Raw genomic sequence first — 21,399 nt, forward strand, 5'->3', positions numbered from 1 at the left:
TATAGCTAACTGGGTGTAGTCAAGTCATATTCAATAACATGTTGTTCATATAGCTAACTGGGTGTAGTCAAGTCATATTCAATAACATGTTGTTCATATAGCTAACTGGGTGTAGTCAAGTCATATTCAATAACATGTTGTTCATATAGCTAACTGGGTGTAGTCAAGTCACATTTTGTAAACAAATTGTAAATCATTTTTCAGAATATCAGAACATTTGTTGTTTTCTAAATTCCAATGAGCTCCTGCTTCCTGTGTAATTTGGTATGAAACCACTGAACATACTTTTCTTAACATTAATATTATGAACTGAATTCAGTAACAGCATCATAATATCATACCTGTTGAACAAAACAACACACTAGAATGAGAGAAATTAATAAAAGAGAAAGTGAGACATTATTATTATTATTATTATTATATTAACCACAACCAACATTTTGGATCTCTGTTTAGTTGTCACTGTGTTAACCACAACCAACATGTTGGATCTCTGTTTAGTTGTCACTGTGTTAATAACCACAACCAACATGTTGGATCTCTGTTTAGGAGTCACTGTGTTAATAACCACAACCAACATGTTGGATCTCTGTTTAGTTGTCACTGTGTTAACCACAACCAACATGTTGGATCTCTGTTTAGTTGTCACTGTGTTAACCACAACCAACATGTTGGATCTCTGTTTAGGGGACAGTTCTCTAAAATGAGTCTCTCTGGAGCGAGAAAGAAGGGGGGCCCTGCCTCTAAAACGAGACTCTCTGGGGAACATGACACCAAAGCTAAGAGGTGAGATTACAATGTTGTTTGTTTCTAAAACGTGTTTCCACCATTTTTTCACATGTGTTATTTATCAGACAGTATTGCTCAGGGGAACCTTGTCTGTAAAATATTGTTGTTAAAAGATTTTAATTCATAGTTTTTTGTGTATGAATTTTTGTTTTTCAAAAAGCTATTTAGCTGGAATGGAATGTTTGTATCTTGTATTTTAGACTGTGATATGTGGTTGTCTCACCAGCACACACACACACACACACACACACACACACACACACACACACACACACACACACACACACACACACACACACACACACACACACACGCACACCTCTATAAAATGTTTGCATGACACAATCATTTAGCCTCTTAATTATGATCTAATATGTTGGCAGCAAAACTTTATAGTTTTATTCTGATCGTTGTTACAAGCTGAATTCTGACAATATATCCGTTATATCAACACACTCTTCACTCCTGTTGAAACCAAAAAGGGTTCTATCTTCCTACAATATACAGAACCACTGAAGTTCTATATAGAACCCTTTATAGGAGGTTAGGAAGTGTCTGAGTATACAGTATATATAGAATATATATAGAACCCTTTATAGGAGGTTAGGAAGTGTCTGAGTATACAGTATATATAGAATATATATAGAATCCTTTATAGGAGGTTAGGAAGTGTCTGAGTATACAGTATATATAGAATATATATAGAACCCTTTATAGGAGGTTAGGAAGTGTCTGAGTATACAGTATATATAGAATATATATAGAACCCTTTATAGGAGGTAAGGAAGTGTCAGAGTATACAGTATATATAGAATATATATAGAACCCTTTATAGGAGGTTAGGAAGTGTCTGAGTATACAGTATATATAGAATATATATAGAACCCTTTATAGGAGGTTAGGAAGTGTCAGAGTATACAGTATATATAGAATATATATAGAACCCTTTATAGGAGGTTAGGAAGTGTCTGAGTATACAGTATATATAGAATATATATAGAACCCTTTATAGGAGGTTAGGAAGTGTGTAACGGTTCTCTTGTGGTGAAGGAGAGTCGGACCAAAATGCAGCGTGATGATGATTCATGATATTTTAATGAAGGAAAAAACTATACATGAAGAAAATAGAAAATAATGAAATGTGAAAACCGAAACAGCCCTATCTGATGCAAACACAAAGACAGGAACAATCACCCACAAAACACTCAAAGAATATGGCTGCCTAAATATGGTTCCCAATCAGAGACAACGATAATCACCTGCCTCTGATTAAGAACCTCCTCAGGCAACCATAGACTTTCCTAGACAACCCTACTCAGCCACAATCCCGATACATACACACCATACACAAACCCATGCCACACCCTGGCCTGACCAAATAAATAAAGAAAACACAAAATACTAAGACCAAGGCGTGACAAAGTGTCTGACTATACAGTATATATAGAATATATATAGAACCCTTTATAGGAGGTAAGGAAGTGTCTGAGTATACAGTATATATAGAATATATATAGAACCCTTTATAGGAGGTTAGGAAGTGTCTGAGTATACAGTATATATAGAATATATATAGAACCCTTTATAGGAGGTTAGCCTGTCTGAGTATACAATATATATAGAATATATATAGAACCCTTTATAGGAGGTTAGGAAGTGTCTGAGTATACAGTATATATAGAATATATATAGAACCCTTTATAGGAGGTTAGGAAGTGTCAGAGTATACAGTATATATAGAATATATATAGAACCCTTTATAGGAGGTTAGGAAGTGTCAGAGTATACAGTATATATAGAATATATATAGAACCCTTTATAGGAGGTTAGGAAGTGTCAGAGTATACAGTATATATAGAATATATATAGAACCCTTTATAGGAGGTTAGGAAGTGTCTGAGTATACAGTATATATAGAATATATATAGAACCCTTTATAGGAGGTTAGGAAGTGTGTAACGGTTCTCTTGTGGTGAAGGAGAGTCGGACCAAAATGCAGCGTAATGATGATTCATGATATTTTAATGAAGGAAAAAACTATACATGAAGAAAATAGAAAATAATGAAATGTGAAAACCGAAACAGCCCTATCTGATGCAAACACAAAGACAGGAACAATCACCCACAAAACACTCAAAGAATATGGCTGCCTAAATATGGTTCCCAATCAGAGACAACGATAATCACCTGCCTCTGATTAAGAACCTCCTCAGGCAACCATAGACTTTCCTAGACAACCCTACTCAGCCACAATCCCGATACCTACTAAAACACCAATACAAAAACACACCACATAATAAACCCATGCCACACCCTGGCCTGACCAAATAAATAAATAAAACACAAAATACTAAGACCAAGGCGTGACAAAGTGTCTGACTATACAGTATATATAGAATATATATAGAACCCTTTATAGGAGGTAAGGAAGTGTCAGAGTATACAGTATATATAGAATATATATAGAACCCTTTATAGGAGGTAAGGAAGTGTCTGAGTATACAGTATATATAGAATATATATAGAACCCTTTATAGGAGGTTAGGAAGTGTCTGAGTATACAGTATATATAGAATATATATAGAACCCTTTATAGGAGGTTAGGAAGTGTCTGAGTATACAGTATATATAGAATATATATAGAACCCTTTATAGGAGGTAAGGAAGTGTCAGAGTATACAGTATATATAGAATATATATAGAACCCTTTATAGGAGGTTAGGAAGTGTCTGAGTATACAGTATATATAGAATATATATAGAACCCTTTATAGGAGGTTAGGAAGTGTCTGAGTATACAGTATATATAGAATATATATAGAACCCTTTATAGGAGGTTAGGAAGTGTCTGAGTATACAGTATATATAGAATATATATTGGTCAGAACTCTAGAGGTTCTTCTTCACTGAATTGATCTTCATTATATCCAAACACACTGGTGGTCAGGGAGGCATCTCTTTGTTTGAACGATGGTCCACGTCAACTCTGGCATTACAATACATACATTACAATACAATACATTACAATATATTACAATACAATACATACATTACAATACAATACATTACAATACATTACAATACAATACATTACATTACAATATATTACAATACAATACATACAATACATTACAATACAATACATTACAATACAATACATACATTACAATACAATACAATACATACATTACAATACATACATTACAATACAATACATTACAATACAATACATTACAATACATTACAATACAATACAATACATTACAATACAATACAATACAATACAATACATTACATTACAATACAATACAATACAATACATTACAATACAATACAATACATTACAATACAATACAATACATTACAATACAATACATACATTACAATACAATACAATACATACATTACAATACATACATTACATACATTACAATACAATACATTACAATACAATACATTACAATACATTACAATACAATACAATACATTACAATACAATACATTACAATACATTACAATACAATACAATACATTACAATACATTACAATACAATACATTACAATACATTACAATACATTACATTACAATACAATACAATACAATACATTACAATACAATACAATACAATACATTACAATACATTACAATACAATACATTACAATACAATACATTACAATACATTACATTACAATACAATACAATACATTACAATACAATACAATACATACAATACAATACAATACATTACAATACAATACAATACAATACATTACAATATATTACAATACATTACAATACAATACAATACAATACAATACAATACAATACATTACAATACAATACAATACAATACAATACAATATATTACAATACAATACAATACAATACAATACATTACAATACATACATTACAATACAATACAATACATTACAATACAATACATTACAATACATACATTACAATACATACATTACAATACATTACAATACATACATTACAATACATTACATACATCACATTACATTACAATACATTACAATACATTACAATATATTACAATATATTACAATACATTACATTACAATACAATACAATACATAGATTACAATACAATACAATACAATACATTACAATACAATACAATACAATACATACATTACAATACAATACAATACATTACAATACATTACAATACAATACATACATTACAATACAATACATTACAATACATTACAATACATTACAATACATACATTACAATACAATACAATACATTACAATACAATACAATACAATACAATACATTACAATACATTACAATACATACATTACAATACAATACAATACATTACAATACATTACAATACATACATTACAATACAATACAATACATTACAATACAATACAATACAATACAATATATTACAATACATTACAATACATTACAATACATACATTACAATACAATACAATACAATACATTACAATACATTACAATACAATACATTACAATACAATACAATACATTACAATACAATACAATACAATACATTACAATACAATACAATACATTACAATACAATACAATACATTACAATACAATACAATATATTACAATACATTACAATACATTACAATACATACATTACAATACAATACATTACAATACAATACAATACAATACAATACAATATATTACAATACATTACAATACATTACAATACATACATTACAATACAATACAATACAATACATTACAATACATTACAATACAATACAATACATTACAATACATTACAATACAATACAATACAATACATTACAATACAATACAATACAATATATTACAATACATTACAATACAATACAATACATACATTACATTACAATACATACATTACAATACAACCTTGACCATTAGTTACAGCAAACAACAAACATGTCTCTTCTGCTCCGTTCTTAACCCCTCCTCTCTTCACTAGATGGACGGTAACTTTAGTGTTTAACCCCTCCTCTCTTCACTAGATGGACTGTAACTTTAGTGTTTAACCCCTCCTCTCTTCACTAGATGGACGGTAACTTTAGTGTTTAACCCCTCCTCTCTTCACTAGATGGACGGTAACTTTAGTGTATAACCCCTCCTCTCTTCACTAGATGGACGGTAACTTTAGTGTTTAACCCCTCCTCTCTTCACTAGATGGACGGTAACTTTAGTGTTTAACCCCTCCTCTCTTCACTAGATGGACAGTAACTTTAGTGTTTAACCCCTCCTCTCTTCACTAGATGGATGGTAACTTTAGTGTTTAACCCCTCCTCTCTTCACTAGATGGACAGTAAACTTTAGTGTTTAACCCTTATGTGTCCAAGGACCAAACTTTTGAATATTATTTTCGGTGCACCTCAAGTAGGCTGGAAACATGACATTTACAACAACGTTTTTTTTTCTGATAACTAGTTAATTGCATCCGCCATGGAGCCCAGTTTCATAACATTATGTTATGTTATATAGTAATCGCTATAAAACAGGCCTTATTTTAGGTCATTCTTCTCCCTGCCAGCTCCTATTAGTTCTATTGAGCTCCGTGGAATCAAGTCACCTTCTGAACGTTCTATTCCCAGCTCATTGTTCTGCGTCACAATGGCAGCTTCACTATTGTATCAATGACACCTGCTGGCATTAAGCTTCAACTCTGACGTCAGGTTACTTATTATTAACTGGGTTACAGCTATTTGGTGAGCGTGATCAATGTTCGCCTGGATACACGTTGTGGTGACCCACAGTGCTAAACCTTAAATCTTTTCTGGTCATGGTTTACCATATTTGTTTTCAGAAAAAGGTATACCACCTAACTAAAACGAATGTCCCTGTCCTCTTTTTCAAGATAAGGCCAATTTAAACAGCCAGAAGAAGTTTTTAAAATTAAGAAACATCACTTTTTTTGATGACTTGTTTCTAAATGGCTGCTGGGTAATTTGATAAGCATCGAAATGTTCGTTCGTAGACATCGGATTGAGTGAAAGCTGCGCAGTTTCACTGAGTTAGAAAACAAATGGACAGGTGTAGCTCACTGATTTGTAGATCTGAAGCAGTTGCTACCTCAGATTATGAGCCTATCAGGTGTCATGAATAGGTTATGTAGTACCCACAGAAGGCCACAGGGAGGAGCAAGAGAGCTATAAACCCATACTGTTTTTTACCTTAAAAACCCTGAACCTAACAATCAATCAAATGTATTTATAAAGCCCTTTTTACATCAGCAGATGTCACAAAGAGCTCTACAGAAACTCTATAATCAATTTTATCCTTAGTCCCTAACCATACGTGTTACCTATTTTGGCCTTAACCCCTGACCCTAGTTAAAACCTAGGTTAGGGTAGCCTAGAACACCTTTAGAAATTATTTTAGTAATAACACTATGTTAGTGAATACCATTATAGTACTAAACAGCATTTTGATTATTTTGGTCATCTAAACCTGTCACAGCGTTTTGCTGTTTTTATTTTGTTATTATTTTATATTTATTATTGCAAGGCAGAACACTTGATCAACAAGCCACATGTTTTATTTTTCAAATGTGGTTTGAACTGAGTGACCTGGAAACCTCTATGTGAAAGTCCAGCAATTGGTAGGTGGGACAGGTTTGAGACTGATCTAAGGAATTAACAAGAAAAATACACTATATTTCTCAGCTGCCTCACCAATTGATAAATATTTCCAATAGATGACAGCATAAGACCACGAAGCATCAGTTATAGGCTACAAGCATTTGAACCAGCCACCTTTAGGCCACAGGTCCAACTCCTTAACCACTGGGTGAAAACCTGAGTTAATCTTGGGGAATAAACATGAGTTAAGCTGCCAAAATGAAGACAAAACGCTTTAGAGACATACATGGTATCACTTGTTAAACATAATTATTACAAATAAATCATTGCCAAAAGATCATATCATATATTATTAATGTATTGATCATATCAAATATCAAAACATTATTTTTATCTGCTCCAAAACAATTACATGTGGCGCAGGAACCACTGACTCACTGCATTATTCTATAGTATTATCAAGACACCTGCTGTTAACTCTTAACTACTTAGGACACCTGCTGTTAACACTTAACTACTCAGGACAGCTGCTGTTAACTCTTAACTACTTAGGACAGCTGCTGTTAACACTTAACTACTCAGGACACCTGCTGTTAACTCTTAACTACTTAGGACAGCTGCTGTTAACTCTTAACTACTTAGGACAGCTGCTGTTAACACTTAACTACTCAGGACACCCGCTGTTAACTCTTAACTACTCAGGACACCTGCTGTTAACACTTAACTACTCAGGACACCTGCTGTTAACTCTTAACTACTTAGGACACCTGCTGTTAACACTTAACTACTTAGGACAGCTGCTGTTAACACTTAACTACTTAGGACACCTGCTGTTAACTCTTAACTACTCAGGACACCTGCTGTTAACACTTAACTACTTAGGACACCTGCTGTTAACTCTTAACTACTTAGGACAGCTGCTGTTAACTCTTAACTACTTAGGACAGCTCACGAGGTGTCCAAAATATCTGCTGACTAGGTGGGACTAGAGACTTCATGCATAGTTACCCACCCACATATACCCATAAGTGTAAAATGTCTTTATTCTCAGCACTTAAATGACCAATTTTCTCCTCTGAGACACTTTGTGGATATGGACCCAGATCTCAACATATTGTTATAAAAAACGTAGAACGTTTGTTTTACATAATAATAAAAAATGAATATTACTAATGTAACCCACTGTAAAGACTGGGTTCAGTTGATTGTGTTGCACTGCTCATGTCCGCGTTCTGAAATGTCCGCGTCCCCGTACAGAACCGTCCGCGTCCACGTTCTGTGTGGCGCCAAGGATATTGTCCGGTTACGCGCAGAGTGGACTGAGGTGATCTTGGGGAACAACGACGGAGTTTGTTACAGTGTTGAGACGCCGAAGTTTATTGTTTAATTTGTATTTTTCTTTATGGTCAGGGACAGTATGAGTGTAGCCAGATCCTTTTCACTCTCTGTCCTTGTTTCATTTTGTGGTTCACCGGATTCATCATCGAGACGAGAGACCAACGAACGACCTGCTAGCTAGTCGGTACAGCTCGGTAAGCTAGCTAGCTACTCTACCAGCAGCATCCTAGTTATCCTAGCTACTCGGTACAGCTCGGCTTCTCCCTCTCTCAATGACGGATGCTGGCTACCTCTGTCCGGTTCTCCTCTCTTCACCAGATGGACAGTAACTTTAGTGTTTAACCCGTCTGTGTCCAAGGACCGAACTTTTGAATATTATTTTCAGGGCGCCTCAATAGCAGGTATTGAACACCGGGTAAATAATCACTAGTCAGAACCTCAACCTCAGTATACATTCATTATAAAAATCATCTTAATATCTGATATTGTGAGTAAACAACCTCGAGAGTGCGTCTTCCAGCCCTCCAATAAATTACATCATTCAACCCTCCCGGTTAGTAAATTTACCTCAACATCCCCCGGAGAAGGCAGAGTAACGACACCAGCCTTTTAGCGGGGCTGACAGACTGACTACAACGTTCGCGTCGCTAAATTAATTTCGTCATTTAAAATGACACACTGCTCATGCCATTAACTAACGTCTAGAAGTCAGTTATATTTGTGAAACTCTTCTTATGTTTCCCCATCTGAGCTCAGAGTAGATGAGAGATGTAATGTTTGTCTCTGTTGTGTTGAAGCCCGATCAAGCAGGAGAGACCAGCCTCCCCTGTTCCCAGCTGTGTGTCCATGAAGAGTGACTGGTCTATGGAACCTCCTATGAGGTTTAGAGAGGGAGACTTTTCTACTGAACAAAGGTAAGAAGAACTCATGGGTCCTGGTCAGTGAGTTAAACAACACTGTCTCTAGTCATTTCTCCTCTCCCATTTTCCAAATCCTTTTGTCCATTTTCATAGTCCTAAAACAATATTAAACAAACACAACATTCCCTCACTGTGTGTGTATGTGTGTGTGTGGTACCTGGTACCCTGCACATTGACTCAGTACTGGTACTCCTTATAGTCTCATTATTACCTCAACTACCTGGTACCCTGCACATTGACTCAGTACTGGTACTCCTTATAGTCTCATTATTACCTCAACTACCTGGTACCCTGCACATTGACTCAGTACTGGTTCTCCTTATAGTCTCATTATTACCTCAACTACCTGGTACCCTGCACATTGACTCAGTACTGGTTCTCCTTATAGTCTCATTATTACCTCAACTACATGGTACCCTGCACATTGACTCAGTACTGGTAGTCCTTATAGTCTCATTATTACCTCAACTACCTGGTACCCTGCACATTGACTCAGTACTGGTACTCCTTATAGTCTCATTATTACCTCAACTACCTGGTACCCCTGGACATTGACTCAGTACTGGTTCTCCTTATAGTCTCATTATTACCTCAACTACCTGGTACCCTGCACATTGACTCAGTACTGGTACTCCTTATAGTCTCATTATTACCTCAACTACCTGGTACCCTGCACATTGACTCAGTACTGGTTCTCCTTATAGTCTCATTATTACCTCAACTACCTGGTACCCTGCACATTGACTCAGTACTGGTACTCCTTATAGTCTCATTATTACCTCAACTACCTGGTACCCTGCACATTGACTCAGTACTGGTACTCCTTATAGTCTCATTATTACCTCAACTACCTGGTACCCTGCACATTGACTCAGTACTGGTACTCCTTATAGTCTCATTATTACCTCAACTACCTGGTACCCCTGGACATTGACTCAGTACTGGTTCTCCTTATAGTCTCATTATTACCTCAACTACCTGGTACCCCTGGACATTGACTCAGTACTGGTACTCCTTATAGTCTCATTATTACCTCAACTACCTGGTACCCTGCACATTGACTCAGTACTGGTACTCCTTATAGCCTCATTATTACCTCAACTACCTGGTACCCTGCACATTGACTCAGTACTGGTACTCCTTATAGCCTCATTATTACCTCAACTACCTGGTACCCTGCACATTGACTCAGTACTGGTTCTCCTGATAGTCTCATTATTACCTCAACTACCTGGTACCCTGCACATTGACTCAGTACTGGTACTCCTTATAGTCTCATTATTACCTCAACTACCTGGTACCCTGCACATTGACTCAGTACTGGTACTCCTTATAGTCTCATTATTACCTCAACTACCTGGTACCCTGCACATTGACTCAGTACTGGTTCTCCTTATAGTCTCATTATTACCTCAACTACCTGGTACCCTGCACATTGACTCAGTACTGGTACTCCTTATAGTCTCATTATTACCTCAACTACCTGGTACCCTGCACATTGACTCAGTACTGGTTCTCCTTATAGTCTCATTATTACCTCAACTACCTGGTACCCTGCACATTGACTCAGTACTGGTACTCCTTATAGTCTCATTATTACCTCAACTACCTGGTACCCTGCACATTGACTCAGTACTGGTACTCCTTATAGTCTCATTATTACCTCAACTACCTGGTACCCTGCACATTGACTCAGTACTGGTACTCCTTATAGTCTCATTATTACCTCAACTACCTGGTACCCCTGCACATTGACTCAGTACTGGTACTCCTTATAGTCTCATTATTACCTCAACTACCTGGTACCCTGCACATTGACTCAGTACTGGTACTCCTTATAGCCTCATTATTCCGGCGGTAACATTTGAGAGTGAACAACCCCATGATTAGATAGTGAACAACCCCATGATTAGATAGTGAACAACCCCATGATTAGATAGTGAACAACCCCATGATTAGATAGTGAACAATCCCATGATTAGATAGTGAACAACCCCATGATTAGATAGTGAACAATCCCATGATTAGATAGTGAACAACCCCATGATTAGATAGTGAACAACCCCATGATTAGATAGTGAACAACCCCATGATTAGATAGTGAACAATCCCATGATTAGATAGTGAACAACCCCATGATTAGATAGTGAACAACCCCATGATTAGATAGTGAACAACCCCATGATTAGATAGTGAACAACCCCATGATTAGATAGTGAACAACCCCATGATTAGATAGTGAACAACCCCATGATTAGATGGTGAACAATCCCATACCATGATTAGATAGAGAAAAAACACACCAATCTCTTTCAGAAATGCTTTGAACAATAAAAGCTAATTTACTAACATTTCTGAAAAGTGATATATAGTGTTTTGGAATGAAACTCTTATGTTTCCCCATCTGAGCTCAGAGTAGATGAGAGATGTAATGTTTGTCTCTGTTGTGTTGAAGACCAATCAAGCAGGAGAGACCAGCCTCCCCTGTTCCCAGCTGTGTGTCCATGAAGAGTGACTGGTCTATGGAACAACCTATGAGGTTTAGAGAGGGAGACTTTTCTACTGAACAAAGGTAAGAAGAACTCATGGGTCCTGGTCAGTGAGTTAAACAACACTGTCTCTAGTCATTTCTCCTCCCATTTTCCCATTTATTGTTGTTGTTTTCATAATCCATATGCTAATCCTTTTGTCCATTCTCATAGTCCTAAAACAATTAAACAAACACAACATTCCTTCCGTGTGTGTGTGTGTGTGTGTGTGTGTGTGTGTGTGTGTGTGTGTGTGCATGTGCGTGTGTGTGTGTACTCCCTGGATGAGGAGATGTAATCTAATGTTTTGTCCACAGAAACCAACAGGAGAGATCAGAGTCAGAGATTCTCAGTGGTCAGTCTTCCCAGAGTCATCAAACAGACCTGGACTCCATATTCACTGTATGTGGTCCTGTTATGTACATTTGTTTTTGTTTACCTCAAGTAAAGTTGATCTGTCAATCATTCATTAATGTGTTAATGAGAAAGCATTTTATTCTCTTGCTTAACTTATTTACTTAATTTATTCCAGATGCTTGAAGATAAAATTATGACATTTGTGAAGAACGAGCTGAAGATGTTCAAGAGGATTCTTAGTCCAGAATTCCCAGAAGGCTTTGAGAGTCAGAAGCAGGATAAGGAAGTGGTGGATGCTGAAGATGAGCAGCAGGAGAGCAGTGCCAGAGAGGGGGCTCTGAAGATCACACTGCACATCCTGAGGAAAATGAACCAGAAGGAGCTTGCTGACACACTGGAGAAATGTAAGATCTGTCTGCCTCATGTTAAATGGTGTTTTATAACATTTAAAAGCTGTAGCTAAAGTACAGCTAAAGTAGCTGTGTAACTCAATGATATTGTAGCAGCCTTAACACAACACCTAGTGACCTCATCAAGTAGCAGCAGGGATGTGTTGTGGTGATTCATTTAGAGAGAGAACATTAATAATACCATCAATAATACCAATAATAATATAATCAGTCACACCAGTCTGTAATGCATTATGAAAACATTTACACATTTATACAGTCAGTTTAGAGAATACATTATTATAATTTACAACTTTATAACAGTCCTACAATACTGTAGACATTAAAACAGACGTAATATTAATATCCTCTGTGTTATTTCTAGATTCAGATGAGCTTGCTGTGATTTGCCAACGTGAACTCAAATCTAATCTAAAGAAGAAGTTTCAATGTGTATTTGAGGGGATCGCTAAACAAGGAAACCCAACACTTCTCAACAAGATCTACACAGAGCTCTACATCACAGAGGGTGGAACAGGAGAGGTCAATAATGAACATGAGCTGAGACAGATTGAGACAACGACCAGGAAACAAGCAAGACCAGAGACTGCAATCAAATGTAACGACATCTTCAAACCCTTAACTGGACAAGACAAACCTATCAGAACTGTGCTGACAAAGGAGTCGCTGGCATTGGAAAAACAGTCTCTGTGCAGAAGTTCATTCTGGACTGGGCTGAAGGAAAAGCAAATCAGGATGTCCAATTTGTATTTTCATTCCCTTTTCGGGAGCTGAATTTGATGAAAGAGGACAGACACACTTTCATTGAACTTCTTAATCACTTCTCAATGGAAACCAAACAATCAGGAATCTCCATCTACAACAAGTACAAAGTTCTGTTCATCTTTGATGGTCTGGATGAGTGCCGACTGCCCCTAGACTTCCAGAAGAACAAGATCTGTTGGGACGTCACAGAGTCAACCTCAGTGGATGTTCTGCTGACAAATCTCATCAAGGGAAATCTGCTTCCCTCTGCTCTCCTCTGGATAACTACCCGACCTGCAGCAGCCAATAAGATCCCTTCAGGGTGTGTTGACCAGGTGACTGAGGTACGAGGGTTCAATGACCCACAGAAGGAGGAGTACTTCAGGAAGAGATTCAGTGATGAGGACCTGGCCAGCAGAATCATCTCACACATAAAGACATCAAGGAGCCTCCACATCATGTGCCACATTCCAGTCTTCTGTTGGATTTCTGCAACAGTCCTTGAACACATGTTGAAACATAAGAGAGAAGAGATGCCCAAGACTCTGACTGAGATGTACACACACCTTGTGGTGTTTCATACCAAACAGAAGAATGAAAAGTATCTTGGGAAAGATGAGACAGGTCCACACTGGAATAAAGAGAGCATTCTGTCACTGGGAAAACTGGCTTTTCAACAGCTTGTGAAGGGCAATCTGATTTTCTATGAAGGAGACCTGAAGGAGGCTGGCATTGATGTCAATGAAGCCTCAGTGTACTCAGGATTGTGCACACAGCTCTTTAAAGAGGAATGTGGGCTGTACCAGGACAAGGTGTACTGCTTTGTTCATCTGAGCATTCAGGAGTTTCTGGCTGCTGTATATGTGTTCCTCTCATTCATCAACAACAATGAGAATCTCATGGATGAACCTCAATCAATGTTCAGATACTTTTCGTCGCTCTTCAGAGAGAAGCCTAAAGTTACTGAAGTTACTTTCTACAAGAGTGCTGTGGATAAAGCCTTACAAAGTGAGACGGGAAACCTGGACCTTTTCCTCCGCTTCCTTCTAGGCCTCTCACTGGAGTCCAATCAGAAGCACTTACGAGGTCTACTGACAAAGACAAGAAGCAGCTCACAGAGCCATGAAGAAACAGTCAAGTACATCAAGGAGAAGATCAGGGAGAATCCCTCTCCAGAGAGGAGCATCAATCTGTTCCACTGTCTGAATGAACTGAATGACCGTTCTCTAGTGGAGGAGATTCAAAGCTTCCTGAGATCTGGAAGTCTCTCTCGAGCCAAACTGTCACCTGCACAGTGGTCAGCTCTGGTCTTTGTGTTGCTGACTTCAGAAAAGGAGCTGGATGTGTTTGACCTGAAGAAATACTCCAGAACAGAGGAAGGTCTTCTGAGGCTGCTGCCAGTGGTCAAAGCCTCCAGAGCTGTTCTGTGAGTAAATAAAATGACATTTAAGAACTAATCATCAGGAAGAAATATTCAGTTTAGAGAAAAATATGTATTATAATATGTATATAATATTATTTTGAAAAACATATTGAATAAATTCATTGATTTTCACATTAGTATAACAATATGACCATACAATTCTAGGAAACGGAAGATGAATCTATATGTTCTTTGAGAGAATAACCCAAATGCATCTGCCATTGTCCTTCTACACTACTGGTGTTAAATTAACAGTGTGTTTGTGAAGTCATGATGATCTCTTGGTCAGGCTGTCAGGTTGTGGAGTCACAAAGGAAGGCTGTGATTCTCTGGTCTCAGCTCTTAAGTCAAACCCCTCACACCTGAGAGAGCTGGATCTGAGTAACAATGACCTGAAGGATTCAGGAGTGAAGCTGCTCTCTGCTGGACTGGGGAATCCCCACTGTAAACTGGAGACTCTGAGGTCAGTATTCCTGTAGTTGGTCAACAAGTGATAACTGTTCACCCGATCCACATGTGTTTACCAGAAACACATAGCCCACACCACATGTGTTTGGACAGTGAAGCTTACAGTTTTAAATTTGGCGCATTTTGGATTTGAGATATAATGTTTCATATTAGGTGACAGTACAGAATGTCACCTTTTATTTGAGGTTAATGGTGAGAGGTTAGCATGTTTTGTTGTAGCCTCTGTTATTGGTAATGGTGTGAGGTTAGCATGTTTTGTTGTAGCATCTGTTATTGGTAATGGTGAGAGGTTAGCATGTTTTGTTGTAGTCTCTGTTATTGGTAATGGTGAGAGGTTAGCATGTTTTGTTGTAGCCTCTGTTATTGGTAATGGTGAGAGGTTAGCATGTTTTGTTGTAGACTCTGTTATTGGTAATGGTGAGAGGTTAGCATGTTTTGTTGTAGACTCTGTTATTGGTAATGGTGAGAGGTTAGCATGTTTTGTTGTAGTCTCTGTTATTGGTAATGGTGAGAGGTTAGCATGTTTTGTTGTAGCCTCTGTTATTGGTAATGGTGAGAGGTTAGCATGTTTTGTTGTAGCCTCTGTTATTGGTAATGGTGTGAGGTTAGCATGTTTTGTTGTAGCATCTGTTATTGGTAATGGTGAGAGGTTAGCATGTTTTGTTGTAGCCTCTGTTATTGGTCATGGTGAGAGGAAAGCATGTTTTGTTGTAGACTCTGTTATTGGTAATGGTGAGAGGTTAGTATGTTTTGTTGTGGTCTCTGTTATTGGTAGTGGTGAGAGGTTAGCATGTTTTGTTGTAGCCTCTGTTATTGGTAATGGTGAGAGGTTAGCACGTTTTGTTGTAGACTCTGTTATTGGTAATGGTGAGAGGTTAGCATGTTTTGTTGTAGACTCTGTTATTGGTAATGGTGAGAGGTTAGCATGTTTTGTTGTAGTCTCTGTTACTGGCAATGGTAGGAGGTTAGCATGTTTTGTTGAAGACTCTGTTATTGGTAATGGTGAGAGGTTAGTATGTTTTGTTGAAGCCTCTGTTATTGGTAATGGTGAGAGGTTAGTATGTTTTGTTGTAGCCTCTGTTATTGGTAATGGTGAGAGGTTAGTATGTTTTGTTGTAGCCTCTGTTATTGGTAATGGTGAGAGGTTAGCATGTTTTGTTGTAGCCTCTGTTATTGGTAATGGTGAGAGGTTAGCATGTTTTGTTGTAGACTCTGTTATTGGTAATGGTGAGAGGTTAGCATGTTTTGTTGTAGTCTCTGTTATTGGTAATGGTGAGAGGTTAGCATGTTTTGTTGTAGCCTCTGTTATTGGTAATGGTGTGAGGTTAGCATGTTTTGTTGTAGCATCTGTTATTGGTAATGGTGAGAGGTTAGCATGTTTTGTTGTAGCCTCTGTTATTGGTCATGGTGAGAGGAAAGCATGTTTTGTTGTAGACTCTGTTATTGGTAATGGTGAGAGGTTAGTATGTTTTGTTGTGGTCTCTGTTATTGGTAATGGTGAGAGGTTAGCATGTTTTGTTGTAGCCTCTGTTATTGGTAATGGTGAGAGGTTAGCACGTTTTGTTGTAGACTCTGTTATTGGTAATGGTGAGAGGTTAGCATGTTTTGTTGTAGACTCTGTTATTGGTAATGGTGAGAGGTTAGCATGTTTTGTTGTAGACTCTGTTATTGGTAATGGTGAGAGGTTAGCATGTTTTGTTGTAGTCTCTGTTACTGGCAATGGTAGGAGGTTAGCATGTTTTGTTGAAGACTCTGTTATTGGTAATGGTGAGAGGTTAGTATGTTTTGTTGAAGCCTCTGTTATTGGTAATGGTGAGAGGTTAGTATGTTTTGTTGTAGCCTTTGTTATTGGTAATGGTGAGAGGTTAACATGTTGTGTTGTAGCCTCTGTTATTGGTAATGGTGAGAGGTTAGCATGTTTTGTTGTAGTCTCTGTTATTGGTAATGGTGAGAGGTTAGCATGTTTTGTTGTAGTCTCTGTTATTGGTAATGGTGAGAGGTTACCATGTTTTGTTGTAACCTCTGTAACTTTCCCACTCATTATTATTCATGATTCTTCCACACATTTAAAATGTTAGCTTCACTGGCAAAATAGATATGGTGTGGACTGTATACTCAATACAATCTAAATCTGATTCCTCACTGTCTGTCTTCTGACTGATACTGCTTTTTAAACTGGTCTGGTCAGTCTACTATAATATTTGTACTATACATGTTTCTATCTGCAGGCAATACTTTGATAATTTGTCATTTTTTATGATGATACACTATTTTATGAATAGATATGGAAGGTTTCAGGACACTGATATATCTGAATATGTTGAAAAAATATACTGCCACTATTTTCACCACCAAAGAATATCAGTGTGATTTTAATATGATTTGACTCTTTGCAGGCTGTCAGGCTGTCTAGTCACAGAGGAAGGCTGTGCTTCTCTGGTCTCAGCTCTGAGGTCAAACCCCTCACACCTGAGAGAGCTGGATCTGAGCTACAATCACCCAGGAGACTCAGGAGTCAGACTGCTCTCTGCTGGACTGGAGGATCCACACTGCAGACTGGAGAAACTCAAGTATGAAGAGGGTTTATGTCAATGTTCATATCAGACATGTTTGACTTATCAGGCTAGTTAAGACAAACATTCTGACCACCACTTGTGTGTGTGTGTGTGTGTGTGTGTGTGTGTGTGTGTGTGTGTGTGTGTGTGTGTGAGTTCAGGTGTATCCGTCAATGACTGTCTGTTCTTCTGCTTACCGCTACAGTGTGGAACATAGTGGAGAGAACAGAATGAAACCTGGGCCTAGAAAATGTGAGTGTTGACTGCTGTGAAGAATATGACTAAGAATAAGTCTTAATTCAAGTTAAGTCAAAGTCAAAGACCAACATCATTACTTACTTGGTCATATTAAATATCAGCTGTAGTTCTACAGAAGCAGAAATCAGGGACACCAAAGCTTACAAAGAGTTGCTTTGACAATGTGTGTGTGTGTGTGTGTGTGTGTGTGTGTGTGTGTGTGTGTGTAATTAATGTGAATAAGTGTGTTTTATATTACCATACAGTATAACATATGATCATTCAACAAGTCTCAAGTTACCTTAACTTCTCCTTTTGATACCTAGAAACATCTACATTAAATGAATTAGTGAAAAGTGAGTTAACATTCTAATGTGAATGATGATGATTTCTAATATTGTGTCTGGTTTCATCCATCAGATGTCTGTGATCTCACACTGGACCTAAACACAGTAAACAGACGCCTCTCTCTGTCTGAGGGGAACAGAAAGGTGACATGTAGGACAGAGGAGCAGCCGTATCCTGATCACCCAGAGAGATTTGAGGACTGTGAACAGGTGTTGTGTAGAGAGGGTCTGACTGGGCGCTGTTACTGGGAGGTAGAGTGGAGTGGGAGAGAGGCTGATATAGGAGTGACATATAAAGGAATCAACAGGAGAGGAAGGGATAAGGACTGTTGGCTTGGATCCAATGACAAGTCCTGGAGTCTGTTCTGCTCTGACAATCATTACTCTGCCAGGCACAATAATAAACCCACTACCATAGACGTCCCCTCCTCCAGCTCCCACAGAATAGGAGTGTATCTGGACTGGCCAGCCGGCACTCTGTCCTTCTATAGAGCCTCCTCTGACACACTGACCCACCTGTTCACATTCACCTCCACATTCACTGAGCCCCTCTATCCAGGGTTTTGGGTTTATTATGACTCCTCGGTGTACCTGTAAACAATAACCTGACACACACACACACACACACACACACACACACACACACACACACACACACACACACACACACTGGAAACAAACACACGCTGGACACACACTGGACACACACACACACGCTGGACACACACACACACACACACTGAACACACACACACACACACACACTAGATACACACTGGACTCACACACACACTGGATACACACTGGACACACACACACATTGCACACACACACACACACTGGACACACACACACACTGGACACACACACACACACACACTGAACACACACACACACACACTGAACACACACATACACACATTGGACAAACACACACACACACACACACGCTGGACACACACACACACTGGACAAAAAACACACACACACACACACACTGAACAAACAAAAAACACACACACACACACACACACATTGGACAAACATAAACACACAAACACACACACACACTGGACAAACACACACACACACACACTGGACAAACACACACACACACACACACACTGGACAAACAAAAATACACACACTGGACAAACACACAAACACACACACATACACACACACTGGACAAACAAAAATACACACACACGCTGGGCACAGACACACACACACTGAACACACACACACACGCTAGACACACACACACACACTGGACACACAGACACACACTGGACAAATACACACACAAACACAGTGGACAAACATATACACACAGGACACACACACACACACTGGACACACACACACACACACTGGACACACTGGACACACACACACACACACACACACTGGTCACACACACACTCTGGACACACACACTCTGGACACACACACACACACTGGACACACACACACACACACACTGAACACACACACACACACACACACTGGATACACACTGGACTCACACACACACTGGATACACACTGGACACACACACACATTGCACACACACACACACACTGGACACACACACACACTGGACACACACACACACACACACTGAACACACACACACACACTGAACACACACATACACACATTGGACAAACACACACACACACACACACGCTGGACACACACACACACTGGACAAAAACACACACACACACACACACACTGAACAAACAAAAACACACACACACACACACACACACACACATTGGACAAACATAAACACACAAACACACACACACACTGGACAAACACACACACACACACACTGGACAAACACACACACACACACACACACTGGACAAACAAAAATACACACACTGGACAACACACACATACACACACACACTGGACAAACAAAAATACACACACACGCTGGGCACAGACACACACACACTGAACACACACACACACGCTAGACACACACACACACACTGGACACACAGACACACACTGGACAAATACACACACAAACACAGTGGACAAACATATACACACAGGACACACACACACACACTGGACACACTGGACACACACACACTGGACACACACACTCACACACACACACTGGTCACACACACACTCTGGACACACACACTCTGGACACACACATGCGCGTCTTTCTAAATCAAATCAAATCAAATCAAATTTATTTATATAGCCCTTCGTACATCAGCTGATATCTCAAAGTGCTGTACAGAAACCCAGCCTAAAACCCCAAACAGCAAACAATGCAGGTGTAAAAGTTGTGAGGACCTCTTACAACAACACTGTTAAAATACCAATGTGATCGTGTGTTGTCTTTTATGTTGAAAAACTAATTATACAATTATATATGGACCTACGCTCCATAGTTGTACAAGTATACAAGTATATATTGTACTTTTCATAATAAAACATACTTGAAACAAGAAAAGCTTGTTAATTGTGAAAACAGTTTGTTTATTGATTTTACGTTTCCTCTGTCAGGTTGATGTTAACCTGCGACTGGTTGAAACATGAAGCAAATATGAAATGAAATACAAAACAATTAAATATGTGGAATAGAATTAAACAAATTGTACAACAGAGTAATGCAGGGTCACTATAGCGACAGAGTG

At 38.2% G+C, this 21,399-nt stretch overlaps 1 protein-coding gene across 1 annotated transcript in view; it reads left to right on the forward strand.

Moving 5' to 3' along the window:
• Positions 1-20,620, forward strand: part of LOC135570971 (NLR family CARD domain-containing protein 3-like) — a 21,768-nt gene extending 1,148 nt beyond the window's left edge. Inside the window, 11 exon segments of the mRNA XM_065016794.1 lie at positions 688-786; positions 9,533-9,649; positions 12,111-12,227; positions 12,501-12,585; positions 12,716-12,944; positions 13,321-13,602; positions 13,605-15,120; positions 15,407-15,580; positions 17,982-18,155; positions 18,346-18,392; positions 18,798-20,620. Coding sequence (XP_064872866.1) covers positions 704-786; positions 9,533-9,649; positions 12,111-12,227; positions 12,501-12,585; positions 12,716-12,944; positions 13,321-13,602; positions 13,605-15,120; positions 15,407-15,580; positions 17,982-18,155; positions 18,346-18,392; positions 18,798-19,321 — 3,348 coding nt within the window. The 5' untranslated portion in view covers positions 688-703 and the 3' untranslated portion in view covers positions 19,322-20,620.
• Positions 20,621-21,399: the final 779 nt, after the last annotated feature.

Source organism: Oncorhynchus nerka, unplaced genomic scaffold (genome assembly GCF_034236695.1).
Source record: "Oncorhynchus nerka isolate Pitt River unplaced genomic scaffold, Oner_Uvic_2.0 unplaced_scaffold_869, whole genome shotgun sequence".
Taxonomy (NCBI): Eukaryota; Metazoa; Chordata; class Actinopteri; order Salmoniformes; family Salmonidae; genus Oncorhynchus; species Oncorhynchus nerka.